Source organism: Pungitius pungitius, chromosome 1 (genome assembly GCF_949316345.1).
Source record: "Pungitius pungitius chromosome 1, fPunPun2.1, whole genome shotgun sequence".
Taxonomy (NCBI): domain Eukaryota; kingdom Metazoa; phylum Chordata; class Actinopteri; order Perciformes; family Gasterosteidae; genus Pungitius; species Pungitius pungitius.
The window spans coordinates 15069464-15087570 of record NC_084900.1 but is presented as its reverse complement, the minus strand read 5'-3'; the positions used below and the strand labels follow the sequence as shown (position 1 = coordinate 15087570).

General features: G+C 48.3%; 1 protein-coding gene across 1 annotated transcript in view; it reads right to left on the bottom strand.

Moving 5' to 3' along the window:
• Window positions 1-18107, bottom strand: part of LOC119222468 (metabotropic glutamate receptor 7-like) — a 44128-nt gene that overhangs the window by 12065 nt on the left and 13956 nt on the right. Inside the window, exons 2-6 of the mRNA XM_037479167.2 lie at window positions 13250-13466; window positions 8509-8644; window positions 8065-8219; window positions 3689-3826; window positions 2153-2353 (exon numbers count right to left, since the gene is read on the bottom strand). Coding sequence (XP_037335064.2) covers window positions 2153-2353; window positions 3689-3826; window positions 8065-8219; window positions 8509-8644; window positions 13250-13466 — 847 coding nt within the window. The remainder of the gene's footprint in view (window positions 1-2152; window positions 2354-3688; window positions 3827-8064; window positions 8220-8508; window positions 8645-13249; window positions 13467-18107) is intronic.

The following is an 18107-nucleotide window of genomic DNA, read 5'->3' as shown; positions in this document are numbered from 1 at the left end:
GCACGGCGTTTCTCTCCTATTCAGCTGGTGTCCAGATGGCTGCTGGGCCATAGCGACCGTGTGGGAGAGGCAGAGACGGTGATATTGTGATAAACGAATTGATTCCAGTACGTTATCGGCGCGATGCTGTCGTGCTGATGATCAGTTTAAGAAGAAATCCTGGTGAGATTCTATGTTTCTCTTGTGGATTTAAATCCCAACAAAGGAGTAAAAGCAGCGGGGAGCGAATGGAGGCAGAGCCTGATGTATCAAGGGACTCTGCTCCTCCATTGTTGTCCAAAAAGCGATTAAAAACACATGAGGAGTCACAACAGTGCACTTAATTATGCTAAACACGACGGCTGCTGTTTACTTTGATCCCACATACAGCGCCCTGCTGCTGGAACCAGTAATGTGTATCAATCCGCAACACAAAATAGTCCCCAACAAGTAAAAGATTTGCTCCTTTCTTGCTAGGTATTAGAATTAGTCGTAGTAAGTAAGTATACGTCGATGCCTTTTTTCATGTATTCACTGGAGGAGGCCATGAAGCACAACTCTGCTTCTCCCTCCTTTCACTGAGACTGCAGTTTTTATTGTGTAGAAACATACAATGAAAAAGAATCACATGAAACAGAGCACGAGGATCTTTATCGACCTGTTGCTACAACAACGTGAAGTCCGTTCCCTCGTCATTTCCTGGGATACCCAACACGTAAAACATCCCAGCGCGGCGAGTTTTTCACGCTCGAGATAAGAGACACAATCGCTTGTGGGAGAAGATAACGCTGCTTTCTTCCTGGACCAGCTGAATCTAATCCAGAATCAATAAACACAACGGGAAGTTTGCGACGACGCGGGTCTCTATCGGACGTTCCTCCAGCTCACTCCTGCCTCTCGGAGCCGTTATCAATCGCTAGTTGCCTTTAATTGTCAAGCGTCCTGCCATCACTCTCTGTGCTGACCTGAATAACACATCACATGGGCCCAACATCTCACACACATCCACAAAATGAGGGCGAGCCGCGAGCTGTGAATGAAGCTCCTGCAGCTTTTCACTGCAGGAGCCCACAGGAAGAGGCGCATGAAACCAGAGGGGGGGGGGGTTGGTATTGATTCATTGATTACATTTAATCTGGTCACAGTCATAATGATGATAATGGTGGACAAGCAGCATTCTATGAAACCGGTTTGCTTTTTTAGGATAAGATGATTCTACAGAAACCTTCTAGTGACATGGTTATCTTGGTGAAATATGCAGATTTGCTGTCCGGAAACCAGCTCCATCCCAGGATTAAAGGTGAAATAACCAGATTACATCCACGTCGGGGCACAATGTCATGACAATTTCACAAATAGACACTGAACGTGACAATGCGAGAGACGGGGTCGGAAGGTCACTGTGACCTCACACACACCATGTAATCAGTTCCTCCCTGATTCAGAGTGGAGGCAGAAATAGCTCCTCTCTAATTAATTAGCAACTTGTTTGTTTCAAACGAATCAAAGAACGTTTGCTGTTCTTAGAGAGGTTGTCCCGAAGTGCGTCCCCCCCCTCACGTAACGCCCGGCAACGGCTCCTCAAAGCTCAACAAATGAGATGAAACACAAATTCATTTGTGCGCTTTGGAGGTGAGCCACGCTAAGTGATCCCTCCGTTTCCATTCACTGTGCTAAGCTAAGCTAACCAGCAGGAACTTTACACGTTAAACCAATAAGTGCACATTCCTTCTCCTTAGGAGGTTTGCTGTGAACTGGATAGATTTACCCAACAGACCGGAGAAGATACCAAGTGGCCGTAGCCATGGTAACGTCACACGTTGGTTTGTGGACTGTGACTTTGAAGCCTCCAGTTCTAAAATTGTATTTCTGTTACCATCTGGGTTTTTTTTTGCAGCCAGCGAATGCAAGTGACCATATTTGGACTTTGGGGAAGTGACATGTCAATCACAAGGTAACTCCACCCTAACAGCCCCCCCCCCCCACGCCCGCTTTATGTTTCTGAGGGTTAGGGTTTTGACTGTAATGGACCATCAGTCACTAAATGAACATCATGCTGTATTGAAGAAGATTTGAAACTAGAGACTGAGACCATAAACTCATGTTTACAATGTTTACTGAGGGAATAAATCAAGAGAGAAGTAGAGGTTAAAGGTTTCCACGCGTCACTCACCGTTGAAGCTGGCGTTTCGGATGTACTTCAGCAGAGTCTTCCCCTCGGCGGTCTCCATCTGTGGACAGACGCCAGGGTGATCGGGACACAGGTCCCTCTGCATGCTGTGGAGGGCGTGGGCCACGGCGTACACCGCGTCAATCACAAACTGCACCTTCCCCTCCTGCTCGTACTTGGACTCGCTCCCGATGCGCTCCTTGCCTGGGGAGGGAAAGGGGGGGGGCGTTAGACATCACATCCTCTCAGCGCTCGCTAGCTTTCCCCTGCTTCATTTGTCACTTGCTGCCACCGACTTCAATTGCGATTTTGCAGGAATTACACCTAAAGGGACAATGTGGCAGCCGCAATATAAGAAGACACATTTAATTCCCAAGTGGAAAATATCAAGCAGAGCTGTGAGACAAAGTGTTTGCTGACAAATACGCTGGGATTGAATTACTGCGGCGGATGACTGAGTGATGGGCTGCTGGGGACGGGGGCCTCGCTTTGCTCACACGCTCTTCTCCGGTGGCTTCCTGCTCTTTTATGTCCTCGGCGCAGCGCGCTGCCCTTTCACGACTCGCCCGGAATACGTAATGTTGAAGCTCAGCTGGGTTCCTTGTTTTTGTTAGAAAAGAAATGAAGGAGCTTTTCTATTCTCCCGGTGGATGAAAGCAGCGTTTCAAATTACAACTACGAAAATACTAGTATCACTTTTAATGACACCAATCATCGTAATCATCATCATTATCATCATCGTTTGAACATGCGAGCTCCCAGCTAATAGAAAAAGCTGCATGGAGGGAATAGAGGAGTGTGATAGCTGCTCTTATCTCGCATGGGGAGCTCATCGGAGGACCAGCCGCCGCTAACAGGACACACAGGAGGACGTGGGACACGACATTCCTCAGGACCACGTACGTCTCAGCCCACACTTAAGCCTCCCAGAGCTCGGCACGGGGGGACCAACGTCTCCCAGAGCTCGGCACGGGGGGACAAATGTCTCCCAGAGCACGGCACGGGGGGACAAATGTCTCCCAGAGCTCGTGGGTCCCGGCTCGGCCTCCGCTGCTGTTAAAAGGAAGCAAAGACGGAGACGAAGAAGACACGGGCACGTCTGTGACGAGGGACCAAAGACGCCAAGCAGGAGATTGTGAAGGAGCGCAAACAGCAATCTGTGTCACGCCGCCGCCATCCCGCGTGCGAGCGGGGGAAACGAACACGGCGCGCCGCATCACAGGCATCATCCCGCACGGGTAATGAATGCAGCGCTGCGCCTGTCACGCCGCTGACAGGCGCAGTTTAGGTAACACGAGGGTGCAGCGCCGCTAACAACACTATCATTAAAGCAGAATGGAGGCAGGAGCAGTGCTCCACTTCGCCTTTCTGTCACCCTGCAATCTGCGCCCTGAATAAAGTGCTCCCGGGCCGAGGTTAGTACACAAGGCACGACGCGGCTTAGCTGTCAAGGTGACTGGGTTAAGGGGAGTGGTTAGGTGTGAAGGAGGGGCGGGGGGGGCGAGGGAGGACTGTATAGTGTGACTAAGACCTCGGTACCTGTGCACTTCCGGCTGGTATCCTCCCTCTTGGAGGCGCTGAGGAGCCTGCAGTCAAAGTTCTCCTCCCAGAACTCGGCGAACCACACGTTCCTGCGGTTGTTCTCCAGCGTGAGGCCCGTGAAGTACTCATCGAACCCTGCCAAGTGGAAGAGGGGAAAGAGAGAGAGGAGACGGGCCCGGTTCAGACCCACCTTCAGGGAGGGGCAGCGTGCACATCTGCAACAGCGTGCACATCGCACGGTGGCAGGCGTTCAAAGCACACCCGGGCACAAAAAAACAACAACAACAAAAAAAAGCACCACTTCATCAAAAATTGACCGCGGTGGTTCCTCTTCCTCTGGAGCCCCGTGGAACTTTAATCACTCCTTTCATCTAGGAAATGACATTAATTACCAAACAGGATGCATAATAAATAACGCAGGCACTGTAAGCGGCGCGCTGCCGCGGGCAGCGAGGTCCTGCAGGTGCTTTTCTTCTCTTCCCTTCATTAAACCCATAACAATAGAAACAGATTGAAGGCACGCAGCTTTAGCTTAGCGCTCATTTCAACGGGCTGCTTGAGGAGACGTAACTTTAAAGGAGAAAAACAGCTTGTTTGCTGCATTTTGTTCTGTTGTTTGTGCAACTTTGCAAACCAATGTGGGTCAGGGAGCCGAGCTGGGACCAAACTTAACCGCCGTGCAGCTTTTTTTTTTTTTTTTTACCTTCTGCTGTGCAGGTCTGTGCTATCTGAAAGAATTCCACATCTTAAAAGCATCGGTGTCTGTGTTCTCGTCAGATGAGTCGTGGGCAGAGGTGATAATGTCTCATCACAGACCAATGACTCAGCTGATTTTGCTTTTATGAGACCATCAATGATGCATGTCGGATTAATAATGTTCTGCTTGCACAGTGTACATTTGTCCTGGATGGAGCTGCTCTAATTACGGGAAGCTTCACGCAACTCAGACTTTCACATTTAGCTCGATTGTAATGCTGAGTGTGAGTCTGGATTTGTGACAGTGGGCAAAATGAGCTGTGAATATTCTATTTCTTACATTTTACGGGGCGACCTCCTCCTTTTTCTTGTGGCTGCAGCTGCAGTTTCCCTAAAAACGCAGTTCGAAGCACTAAAATACAGTCGATGTATTTCTTTTGACTTCATGACAGAAATTTATATAAAAACGATTAAGTTCAAATTAAAAACTTGATTCAAAGCCTTTTCCTCCGACTCACCCGTCAGATTTATCCACAGTCTCCTTTGTTAAAAACAAATATGTAAAACCACATTAATTCATTTTTCCGAACCGACAGCAAAAAAGGTGACAAAGTTTCCATTTATTGGTTTCAGTATCTAATCAAATCTGGAGAGCAGCCAATCTGTCAACACTGACATTAGTGTGGTCATGGACCCGCGGCCAAATACAACAAGGTCGCATTTGTTCTCTGAGGATTGTGGAAAGTCATTGTGAGAAATGTGGAAAAATCACCAACTGAAGTAGAAACAGATGAGAGGGAGAGAGAGGGGGGGTGCTGGGGGGGACACACCAAATGGCCGTGTAATGTGAGAGTGGTCACTGGAAGTCATGAACACACTGAGAATTCCCACCCAAGTCTCTTTTAGATCATTGTTCGGTTTTTACAGCCTGAATATACATATACTGTGTATCATATACTGTGTATCACATACTGTGTATCACATACTGTGTATCACACACTGTGTATCACACACTGTGTATCACACACTGTGTATCATATACTGTGTATCACTTACTGTGTATCACATACTGTGTATCACACACGGTGTATCACACACTGTGTATCACACACTGTGTATCATATACTGTGTATCACATACTGTGTATCACACACTGTGTATCACACACTGTGTATCACTTACTGTGTATCACACACTGTGTATCATATACTGTGTATCACATACTGTGTATCACACACTGTGTATCACTTACTGTGTATCACACACTGTGTATCACACACTGTGTATCACTTACTGTGTATCACACACTGTGTATCATATACTGTGTATCACATACTGTGTATCACACACTGTGTATCACACACTGTGTATCATATACTGTGTATCATATACTGTGTATCACACACTGTGTATCACACACTGTGTATCATATACTGTGTATCATATACTGTGTATCATATACTGTGTATCACTTACTGTGTATCACATACTGTGTATCACACACTGTGTATCACACACTGTGTATCATATACTGTGTATCACATACTGTGTATCACACACTGTGTATCACACACTGTGTATCACTTACTGTGTATCACACACTGTGTATCATATACTGTGTATCACATACTGTGTATCATATACTGTGTATCATATACTGTGTATCATATACTGTGTATAACTTACTGTGTATCACATACTGTGTATCACACACTGTGTATCACACACTGTGTATCACTTACTGTGTATCATATACTGTGTATCATATACTGTGTATCATATACTGTGTATCACTTACTGTGTATCATATACTGTGTATCATATACTGTGTATCATATACTGTGTATCACTTACTGTGTATCACACACTGTGTATCACATACTGTGTATCACATACTGTGTATCATATACTGTGTATAACTTACTGTGTATCACATACTGTGTATCACACACTGTGTATCACACACTGTGTATCACATACTGTGTATCACATACTGTGTATCACACACTGTGTATCACTTACTGTGTATCATATACTGTGTATCATATACTGTGTATCATATACTGTGTATCACTTACTGTGTATCACACACTGTGTATCACATACTGTGTATCACATACTGTGTATCATATACTGTGTATAACTTACTGTGTATCACATACTGTGTATCACACACTGTGTATCACACACTGTGTATCATATACTGTGTATCACATACTGTGTATCACACACTGTGTATCACTTACTGTGTATCACACACTGTGTATCATATACTGTGTATCATATACTGTGTATCATATACTGTGTATCACACACTGTGTATCATATACTGTGTATCACATACTGTGTATCACATACTGTGTATCACATACTGTGTATCACATACTGTGTATCATATACTGTGTATCATATACTGTGTATCACACACTGTGTATCACACACTGTGTATCATATACTGTGTATCACATACTGTGTATCACACACTGTGTATCACTTACTGTGTATCATATACTGTGTATCATATACTGTGTATCATATACTGTGTATCACTTACTGTGTATCACTTACTGTGTATCACACACTGTGTATCACATACTGTGTATCACATACTGTGTATCATATACTGTGTATCACACACTGTGTATCATATACTGTGTATCACATACTGTGTATCACATACTGTGTATCACATACTGTGTATCACACACTGTGTATCATATACTGTGTATCACACACTGTGTATCACATACTGTGTGCCATATACTCTAATTAAGAAGTAGATGTAGTAACCATGACATCACCCATTGGTCTGTTGACAGCCAAAGACATTTTTAGCCAAACTAGAAACAAAGTCACGTTTACCTTTCATGTAGTGAAGGGGTTCATTCTTTTTAAGACAAAAAACATGAACAATTCCCAGACAGAAAAATCCATCGTAGAGGCCTGTCAATCACAGTTATGCCCCGCCCTAAAGCATCTGCTGGTTTATGGTCTGTTTGACTCTAAATGGACCATCAGTCACTAAATGAACATCATGCTGCATTGAAGAAGACTTGTAACCAGAGACTGATACCATAAATGTTTATAATGTTTACTGAGGGAATAAATCAAGAGAGAAGTAGAGTCATTCTCTCATTGACGTCTATGGGACCTGCTTTAAGGCTCTTTGGCTTCCCTTCTCCTACCTGGAGGGGGCCGCCGGCCTGCATCATTACGGGTCCAGCTGTTACAGATGTTTCATGCAGGTGTTTTTAACAAACGACTAACATATCCAACCGGCCTCTTCAACACCAAGCAGCAGACGGGGTGAACAAGGGGCTGAGTGAACATGGCTGTGCAGCCAAAGCCAATTACACTTACCTACAGACATCTTTAAGGGCCATTTGGCAGGTGGTAACAAGTCTAAATGAATGCTAACAGGCAGCTGTTTGCCTTCTCATTCCCCACATTGACTTCATGAGGATACATTTATTTAACATATTTACAATGGCCATGTGTAGTGCGCCCCCCCCCCCCCCCCCTCCATGCATCCAGTTACAAAGCACCTTATTTGTTTAGTGTTTGCATAAATAAAAGCACCAATACACTACTTCAAAAATCCATTTTGCAGTGAGCTGGATGAATTGTACTGGTAGCACTAGTTATTGTCTGGTATACTGGGGGTGTTGTGTGAGTACCTTCGATGGAGGAGCGTTTGGGGAGGATAGTGACCGCTCCCACCGCCACATCCTCCAGCTGATGGATGGGGCTGCTCTTGGCCCCCCAGCTGTCGGATCCAATCCACAGGAAATGGCCCACCTGATTGGCCCTCTTGGTGGAATTGAGAACTCCCCTGCAAGGACGGCCGGGTGTGAATTAGGAAACGGCTCGGGGGGGGGGGGGGGGGGGGGCACGCAATCGAACATCTATTACACGAAGGCACCGGCAGCCTGAAGGAGTCGCTGGGACATTACAGCCCTGCAGTGTACAGTTCATCTCATTAAAGGCTCTCCCTCTGTCCTCTGTTTACGGGTTTGTGGGCTTCACCCAGAGACGCCGGCGAGTCACAGCCATTCATCTCCGGGTACCCCACTCGCCGCTTCTCCCCCCCCCCCCCCCCCCCGGGGCCGCGCGCTCCTCACCGTATGTCTTCCTCGCTGGCGAAGATGACGACGGCCCGCGCGTGCTGCGTCTCCAGCAGTTGTTGGATGGCTTTGTCGTAATCCTCCAGCTTGGGGTTGTGGGGGATTTTCAGAGACTGGGCGATGCAGATTCCACCTTTTTTTTTTTTTTTAAAGAGGAAGAGAGGGGTAAGAAAGGGTGAGGCTTCTGGGAAGATCTCCATGACTCTCACACACAGACACACACACACACGCACAGACAGCCAAAAGCCTGGAGTGACCCAAATCTCACCCATATGGAAATGGGAAAAACATGTGAACACAATAGAGGGATTTGGAGGATGTCTCCTGCTCGCTGGTGGAGTCTCACTGAACACTCCTGCAGTGGGAGAGTTTACACTTAGCCGCTGATCTGAGGAACACAAAGTGTCGCTCCACAGAGTCACAAACACATCTGCTGGAGACAAAACCCAATAATCCACACCAACAGGGACGTAAAGCTACAGATTTCATGTGATAGATTATCAAGCAGCCCTTGTTGGAGCCAATCAGATAGCACAGGCCAGCAGCCGCAAAACAAGAGGATATTACCACTGACAACCAATCACGCTCCGACGGGTCACGCCAAGGACGATGGCGTCAGCGCATCATCACCTTGGACTTTTAGCCGCTGGCTGGATTCCGCTCATCCCTCAAAGAAACAAGTGAAACCAAGAGTTTTGCTTGTTACAGGTGCGGAAGAGATGTTGACCTTTGAGGCACTTTGAATAAACAGATAATGTGATGGGAGGCGGTTGGGGGGGGGGGGGGGGGGCAAATGCAGCGTCCTGAGTCAACACCAAAGCTCTACCCAAACCAATTAAAATCTCTCCCACTCAGCCCACCCAATAACCTTTCAGTGTGAGACAGAGAAGTGGATCTTCTAATCGCTGGTCTCCTCAGGCTCATTACTCTGTTATAAACAGCTTTTAGCCGTTAGATCAAACATCTACAGTCACGCTAGCTTTTCAAAAGGCAGAAGACTGGGAGAATGGAAAACGCTGAACCTCCTCCAGACTATCCGGAGATGTTGTTTTTTTCCTCCAAGTGTCAGCAGACAGAACGGAGGGGAGAAAACATTTAGTAGGAGCGAGAAGACCTGCGGGGCGGCTGCTGTTATCCTCACTAAGTGGACCGAGCGCAAACAAGGAGATCTGCCGAGCTGCTCCGGGGCCCGGGGCCTCCTGTCGGGGGCCGCAACGCGCTCGGCGTCATTCGCTGCGGAGCAGGCCAGCGGGGAACGTCTCCGAGGGACCACGCCGAGGCCTCAGAATAGAAAAGCTGTTCCCGGGAACTTCAGCGCCGTCACACACCCGGTTCTAGTGTATTCGGGGGGGTGTTTCATGTCTGCAGGTGGATGTCTCACTTTCATTAAATCCACAGAGAGAACTCCAGTCTCAAATATTCATTATGAATAAGAAAGAAAGAAAAGCGTTTGTGGTGTGAAGGGTTCTAATGGGAGAAAGCGACCAGACCGCAGGAGAGAAGGAGCCCCGCGGAGCAGCTGGTCCGTCAGGCGGGGGGGGGGGGGGGGGGGCTTGGTATCTTGGTTTGGACTGGAGAAGGGTGATGGACTCAGAGAGAAGCTTCAGAGGAGACGCTTCACTTCAGGGCTTTTTGTCGAGCGTCTCAGTCGATGAGAGGATTTGAAAAGGAAGCGTTACGCATCATTCAGGGAGATCAAATGAAGACATTTCAATTCAATAATATTTATTGTCAGGTTTCAAATTGAACTGGATGAATTCAATATAATTGATTATTTAATAACGAATTAATCTTCTCTCTTAGGTCAAATTAATTCATTGAGTAAAAACTCTCAAATAAATCAGAAAGCTTTTGAAAAATGTTTTAATTTAAATAAAAGTAAAATGTATTTTTATGACTGGAGCTTCCGATCAGTTGATGAATCCTCTCGAATGAGTCAGCAGGACGTTTATGTGCCGTCATCCTGGCCGAGAGACTCCTCTGTGTGAAATGACTCCTCTCCCTCACGACTCCGCACTGCGCCTCCATGACACCCGCTCCGTCACGCCCGAGAGAAACCCCGCGAGTGTTTTCCGCGATTAGCTCGAATGAGGCCGAAGCAGCCATTAACTCTTTTTGGCTTTTTTTTTGCGAGTATCCAGATAAGAAGTATAAACTTTACCGTAGGAAAAGGAACTCTTAAATACACTCAAAGAGAGTTTGTGAAGCACTTTATCAAACTGACCTGTGATCCTAAAACATAATATCCGAACTCGGTGCAGGCTGAGCCCACATTCCATTCATGGATCAACGACCGCTTGCTGATGATGAAATGATCGCGATGGCTCCATAAGTCAGGCCCATGGTAGTTCCCTGCTTATCTTTCTGAGAGCCATAGGTCACGCGCCGCATTAACCGCTTCAATTATTCATCCTCTCCGCCCCTCCGCTCTGAGCCGGCACTCCGGGGCCACCATTCCAGCGTTGCCATTTTGCCTGGTGAAATACAAATCCTTTTAAATTAGAGGCCCTTGATGGATTCGACCCCCCCCCCCCCCTCATCTCGCCCGCCCGCCGAACACCCTCCAGGCACAGACCTCCGGGGGGGATCCATAATTATATTTATCACCTCGCCAGTCAAAAGGCAAACCCGCCATCTCCAGTCGCCCGCCTCGACGCGCGGGAGCATCAGAATGGACTGACATGGGTTTGACATTCATTTTCCACATCTGTGTCCCCCCCCCCCCCAGCCCGGTGGGGGACTTGGCAATGTCCAAAGGTCACGCAGAAGAACTGTGTTCTATTTGACGCATCTCACTTCCTCCCTCGTCCTACTGCTAAATAATATTGCCCCCCCCCCCCCCCCTCACAGCTCACACTAGATCTAAGAAGGTAACTTAGCTGTAATCAATTCCACAGTGATGATTTCTGAGAGGTTTTCCCCCCTCAACAGCAAAAGCTGAACTCCAGACGGACAGAGAGGAAAATAAATGAAACCCAATGGATGTCGGCGGGAAGAAAGCCGCACGGCGGCGGCGAGAGAGAAAGTGTAGCGAGACGCGGGAGGAAAAAAAGACGAGCCGGGGGAGATCGATAGCGGCTGGCCATCACTCGGGCCTCCGCTCGGGGTAATGGGGGGGGGGCGGCATATTGCATTAGCCCGCTGCACTGCTCTCGCCTGGAAGTTGGGAAGCGAGAACCCGACTAATGCGTCTGACATTTGGCTGCAGCCACAGAGTCTCAGGGCCTCGCGGATCAGCTACAACATCCACACACAGATGCTGCTGCTGCTGTTCTGCTGCTTTCTTTCTGTGTTTTCCCATATTCATTGGGGGGGGGGGGGGGGGGGTTGCTTCTTATTCAATTCAATCCAATCCAGTCTGTTCTGGTGCAGGAGCAGGAGCCGCTCGGATGAGTTTCCTGGGAATGCACAGTGATGCTATTACATAATTAATGTGTTTATTAAAGATAAGATGCGTTGGGTACTGGAGGCTTTTTCTTTAGAGGAAATGATTCCTGTTTGTACGTGAATTCTAAATATCGCACAGTGAACTGCAGCTCGGCAGTAATAGGATGAGTCAACAGCAACAATGGCGTATAATTCATCCTCGTCGTGCAGCGGTTCAACAATCATTATGGCGATGGGTTTACTGCTGAAAAAAAGCCCAGGAACATCAGTGGGAAGCGCATCCGAGCGAACGCAGCGAGAGGAAACTGTGTTTATCCAAAGATGAATGGAAACTTCCCAGATGTGTTTCTACACAAGCTACTTTCTCACTCTCTGTCGATGCAAATTACAAAACCCCAAACAGCTTCCTGAAGCTTTAATGATCGCGCTGTGGACGGATGAAATATTCATGCTCGCTGGACGTCTGATCAGTGCCTGTGGGATATCATTAGCCCTCCTCATTGGAGAGGCCTTTTCCTGCGTGAGATCAGACACTGATCGGGATCGGGATCCGCACAAGGTCGCGTGAGAAGCCACACGCTCGCAGCCCGGGGAAACCATCCCCCCCCCCCGAAGGGCGCTGAGAAAGTCTCCTCGTCCTCGTCTTGCAAAGCATGCTGCAGATTGTTAACCACATGGTTCGACAACGAGAGGCGGCCCGCTGCACCGTGTACCGACCGGGCCGTCCCCTCGCCTCAGCGGTGGCTGCTGATTCACACGGACCACCACATGCCGACGGCAGCACCGGGGCGGAGGAGGAAGAAATGAAGCAGGTGAGTGGAGCATTTCAATTTGTAGCCTGCGTACAAAGCAGCAGCAGCAGCAGCAGCACCTCTGAATGCAAAGGGCTTTTTGGAACTCTTCACCCTTATTATCACCTCTTAAAAGCCCAAATTCAAAGCACTTCGCAGCCAAACCCTGAGAGAGGATTGTGTGCCACTTTAAACAATCATCATCAGCGTTACATTAGTGCATCTAACTAACGAGACTGATCCTAACGGCCTGATCGGAGCCCATTAAGTGGTTCAGCTCTCTGTGTTTAATCTTACGGTTTAGGGAGATGTCTGGGGACCAAACAAGAGTAAAAAAGCTGATTGGCTGCATTGGGATGTTTTTACATACGCGACGCGCGGCGTGGTCTGCAAGTCATTGTCTGCGGCTGCATTTCCAGTAACATTCCACAGCTCGCTGGGGAGCTGGAGCGCGGTCTGCCACAGCGATCAATTATTCATCCGCCCAGAACCACCTTCTGCGACTGGGTTGGAGATGCAGCGGGTTACGGTTGAATCCCCGGAATGCACCTTTCCCTTACCTGCTTCTTTGGAGAGCTGCGTGAAGGCCTCCACTCCCTTCTCCCCGTAGCTGCCCTCCGAGGCCACGGTGGAGACGTAGGTCCAGCCCAGGGCCCGGATGATGTCCACCATGGCCTGGGCCTGGAACGAGTCCGGAGGCACCACCCGCGAGAAGAAGTCGTAGCGCCGGTCGTCGCTCAGCTCCGGGGCCGTCGAGGCGTAGCTCACCTGCGGGATCTGGAGGTGGGAGGGGGGGATGGTCGGGTTTGAGGGAGGAGAGGGGGGGGGGGGGGCGTTTACTTTTGTGTCGGTGGCATTCTGGTGCAGTGTTGCCCTAATGTTTTGCCCCGTTCAGTTTGACCCTGTTCGGTTTGACCCTGTTTGGTTTGACCTTATCATGGTTGACCCTGTTCTGTTTGACCCTGTTCTGTTTGACCCTATCATGGTGGACCCTGTTCTGTTTGACCCTGTTCTGTTTGACCCGTTCGGTTGACTTTGTGTTGCATGGAGGCTTTTTCTTCTCACTCACAAACAGACGAATCTCTGGAAGCTTCTGCGCCGTTTGGATGCACAACCAACAGGGTAAAGAACCCAGAACCCAGAAGATTCGATACGCTACCAAAACAAAGTGAGCCTCATGAAAACATAGAATGAGGCTCAGCTGGAAGAATGGGGGGATATAAAATGGTGCAGCGAGCTGTTTGTCAGTTTCTGACCATGTTTCTGTAACTGAAGCATGTCGTTAAGTGGGTGGAATGTGGGTAAATCCGATGGAGGTAGAATTATCTCAGCAGCAGCTCCCTAACACACCGATATGGGTCGTGTATATTTTGAGCTCAAAGGAAATTGACATGTTGGGAAATATGCTTATTCGCTTTGACGGGATCAATAAAACGTATTTAGTACGATAAATACTAAACTACACAAAGCAGCTGGTTTGCTTCAATTAGCGAGTCCTAAATGAAGCTCACGTGTCAATGTCTTTGATCTAATATTGAACATGAATAAATCCGATCCATCTCCCCATCTGAAGCAAATAGCAGGCAACTACTTCATAAAATATCAAACTGGTCCTTCAATGGCAACACAAACTGGTTTCCCTCCACTGTGGAAACACGGCGTCACGTTGCATCACTTTGTGTGAGCTGTCATTTACACAAACATCCGCTCACAAGCAACAACGCGAGTACATGCCGTTAAAGTGTTCTCTCCCAGACACTATCTGACGCATGGCTTTGACTTCACATGGATGTCCCACATAAACAAAGATATTTGTCCCATTAATTATGAAACCCAACGTCTCTCAGATGATCCTCTGCAGAACAAACGACCACGATGCATTTTTCATATATTTCATATTATGTCTCGACTGATCGTCTGAGAGTACGCTCGCATTACGTAACGCCATATTGAACAGAGCCTATATTGGCTCCGTTACCTGGGCAACGTGCTGCGCTGTCACTTTCTTCTCCCGACATATCAGTGACGACCCACTGCAGTGTTTGCAGCGCTCTTCTTTTTTTTTTATGAAGCGGCAGCGCGGCCATGTACGCTCGCTCACATTCCTCCTGGTGAGAGCCCGCCTGCACCAAGCGGCGTCACGTCTCAGCGCCAAGCGCAGTCCTGCGTTGTGAAGAGTCAGATCTTTATTGGGTTGTGAGCACGAAGCAGGTCGAAGTGCCCAATGAATCATGTGAAAGCACTGAAATGCTGTGCCTTTAAATGTCAAATCAATCTAATGATATAAATGATTTTTTTTAAACTACACAATATAAAGTCTAATTTTTGCCTCGCAAAAAAACATGACTGTGAATCACTCATCAATGGCAATCTTTTGACATTTTTACATGTTCAATATAAATGCTTTGTTAATCTCAACATATGAATCAGAGGGCAAGTAATATGATATGTTTACGGACCCTTACATTAATCTTAAAACACCAAAATGGAAAGCAAACTGAATCCATAGCTAACGTGTAGCTACATGTCGCTACATGACTTCATTTCTGTAATAGATGAAGATTGACCAGAAAAAAGGAAACTTAAGGAGCCGTGTGCTGAACACGAGGTGAACTACATTCAGACTCCATTTCTGCTTCCAGCAGAAAGTCAGGCTCCTGCACCCAAACCAGAAATACAAATGGTGAAACCTGGGAATCAGCACCTTGAAGGAAATCAGCTTCCAACTGCATCTTTTCCTCCGCTTTCAAGTCTTCCATCAAAGACAAAGTGTTACAACGTTCCACGCTTTGATCCATTACGAGGAGAGCTGTGAACTTCCCTCCGCCCTGGAAGACAGTGAGATGTTTTCATCACGTCTATCCAGAGCTTTTTGTTTCACGGAAAGAGGGAAGGGACCGTGAGTTGCTTTTTCTTTTTCGTTTAGCAAACTACTGGATCCAAAGTCAAGAAGGAACATTCAAGCTCACTTTTATGTAGTAAATGTGTGAACAGACTAAACTACTAGCTGCATGCTGCGGTCCTTTCTTAAATGAAGCAGCACACCTATTGATCCCTGTGGAGTTAAACTGTGACTCAGAATGACCAAATCACTTCTGACTCATGTTTAGGGAACACATTAAGACTCTGTTCCTTTTACCTCCAAAGACACTTCTTTCAAGTGATCCGATTTTACTGGGAAAGGGTTCAAGTTGACGGACAAAGACACAGACTCACCGTGGTGGCCACCTGTCAATCAGCGTGTAGCCCCGCCCTTTGTGGTCTGTTTGCCTCTAAATGGAACACAATCTACTAAATGAACGACGTGCTGTATTGAAGAAGACTTGCGAACTTGACTTGTTTACTGAGGGAATAAATCAAAAGAGAAGTACAGTCGTTTTCTCATAGGCTTCTATAGGACCAGGGGAGTCGTCCCCTGGTGGTCAGTAAGGAGAATGCAGGTTTGGGTCAAATCGCTTCCATTTCAAACTCTTAATCGGGTTTGAACCGTGTCTCTGACGGCATCAAACCCAGGATTTGGATGAGTTCCAGTAGGAGGTTGTTCTCGCAGCTGCCTGCTTGGGACCTAAACGCCTCACCGACAGCTCTGCGCAGGGTTTAGAAAGTGCAATCGCACCCGGCGGCCCGCCTCGGATCACACCGCCGACCTCCCGTTAGCCGGGCCGCCGCGCAGGCAGAGCCGCCGCCGCCGAGCCTCTTCACACGGTTTGATTTGAGCGGCGCATGAATGGCATCCATTGATCAGAAAGCAGCCGGGCGCTGGGGAAACACGGGAATGAGGACACAGCGCCGCGCTGATGGGGTTCGCTCCGTCACACGCAGTGAGAGTTATAGCTCTGACCCACAACCTGAAAGGGGTCATCCGCACAAAGCTGACAAATTGAAGAGGATTCAAAAACGACTCAATATGTCGGCAAGAAGAAGAACCCCCCCCCTCCCCGCCGCCCACCCGCCGCCGCCTAACCACAAAGCCAGCGAATACAAAATCAGCGATGCAAATTCACAGGCGGGATGGCGCCGCGTTAAATCACTTCACGGCCGCCCAAATCGAGTGTAGTGGGTCAAAGAGGGAGCGCGGCAGAGTAATGGAAAAGCAACAGCCAGCTGTGATTTGCATTTAAAAAGACTCCTCATCCCACGAGGTGAGGCAGCCGTTGGGAGCGTTTGACGGGCGATGTGCTCCAACATGGCTGCCGCCGGGATGCGGTGCGGCCAGACGGTGGAGACGCTTTGTTGGGCCCTCAGCTGGGCACGTCGGTCTCGCTGGAGCCTTTTTCTTCTAGATGTCCTCTTCCTTTGTCCCAGACTCACTGTATCTCTCATCTCCTTATTACACCAAAGGTAACAGAAGGGCTGAACTGATTGATTAAATGGCGAGGTGCATAACTCACATGCTGAATACAAACTACCAGCTGGGTTCTTTTGTCTACAAATCAAGCGGAATCCAAGTGATTTGTCTTTGTGTTCCGACAAATTGCGATGGACTCGAATTTCTTCATCATGCAGAGATAACGAGGCGCGGAACATAGATATTTAATCAACATTTCAGAGTCAATAAGTAGCTTGGAACGAGTACGGCATTATTTTTCTCCCAACCCTTGATCTGCAAAGGAACTCGACTCTTTCCCCCTTCGCGTTTTCTCCCGCCTTCATCAAGACACTAATGTGTGAGAGATGACGTAACCCACGACGACGCCTTCTTTGCCCCTGCGGCCACGCGGTGAACTGAGGGGCGAAACGAGGATGATTAACGATGCCCCCTCTCCACCATCACAATTACCCAAAGTTGATGTCTGGCACCTGTCATCGGCTGTGCACATCGGGGGGGGGGGGGCTGACAGTAATCGCCTGCTTGCTCCTGAATGCATCTGAGCCGACAGGATCGATGAAAAGAAAACACAGAGGTCTGTTATGGGGGACACACTCTTTTATCGATTTACTACTGCGGCCGCCCTGAAGAGAAAGAAATCTGCTGCTGGAGTCTAAAGAATGGTGAAGAAAGCAGGAGGGGGGGCAGAGGAGGGCGGCGTGTTGGGGGGGGCAGAGGAGGGCGGCGTGCTGGGGGGGGGGGCAGGGGATGGAAAACGAATCTCAACGGCGGGTGTTTAAGAAGAGAGGCGACTAAGCGAGCCTGCGTGGAGGTCGAGACTCGTCGGCGGTAAGTGGGGGCGCCAGGTGAAGTTAATTAGAGCGCTGCGGCCTTTGCGCCGCATCTCAGCGGCACGCGGCGGCTCGCCGGCGCCGAGGGGGGGGAGCGCCGAGAGGCGGCGGTGTTTGCAGAGGGGAGGAAAGCCGATGGGTCATCTGAGGGGAGAGAGACATGCACAGACGAGACGTACCGGACGTCTCCACGGGAAACAAAAACAACATTCAAAAAAGACAACAAAACGTCTGCATAGTTAGTATCTCCACATCCGG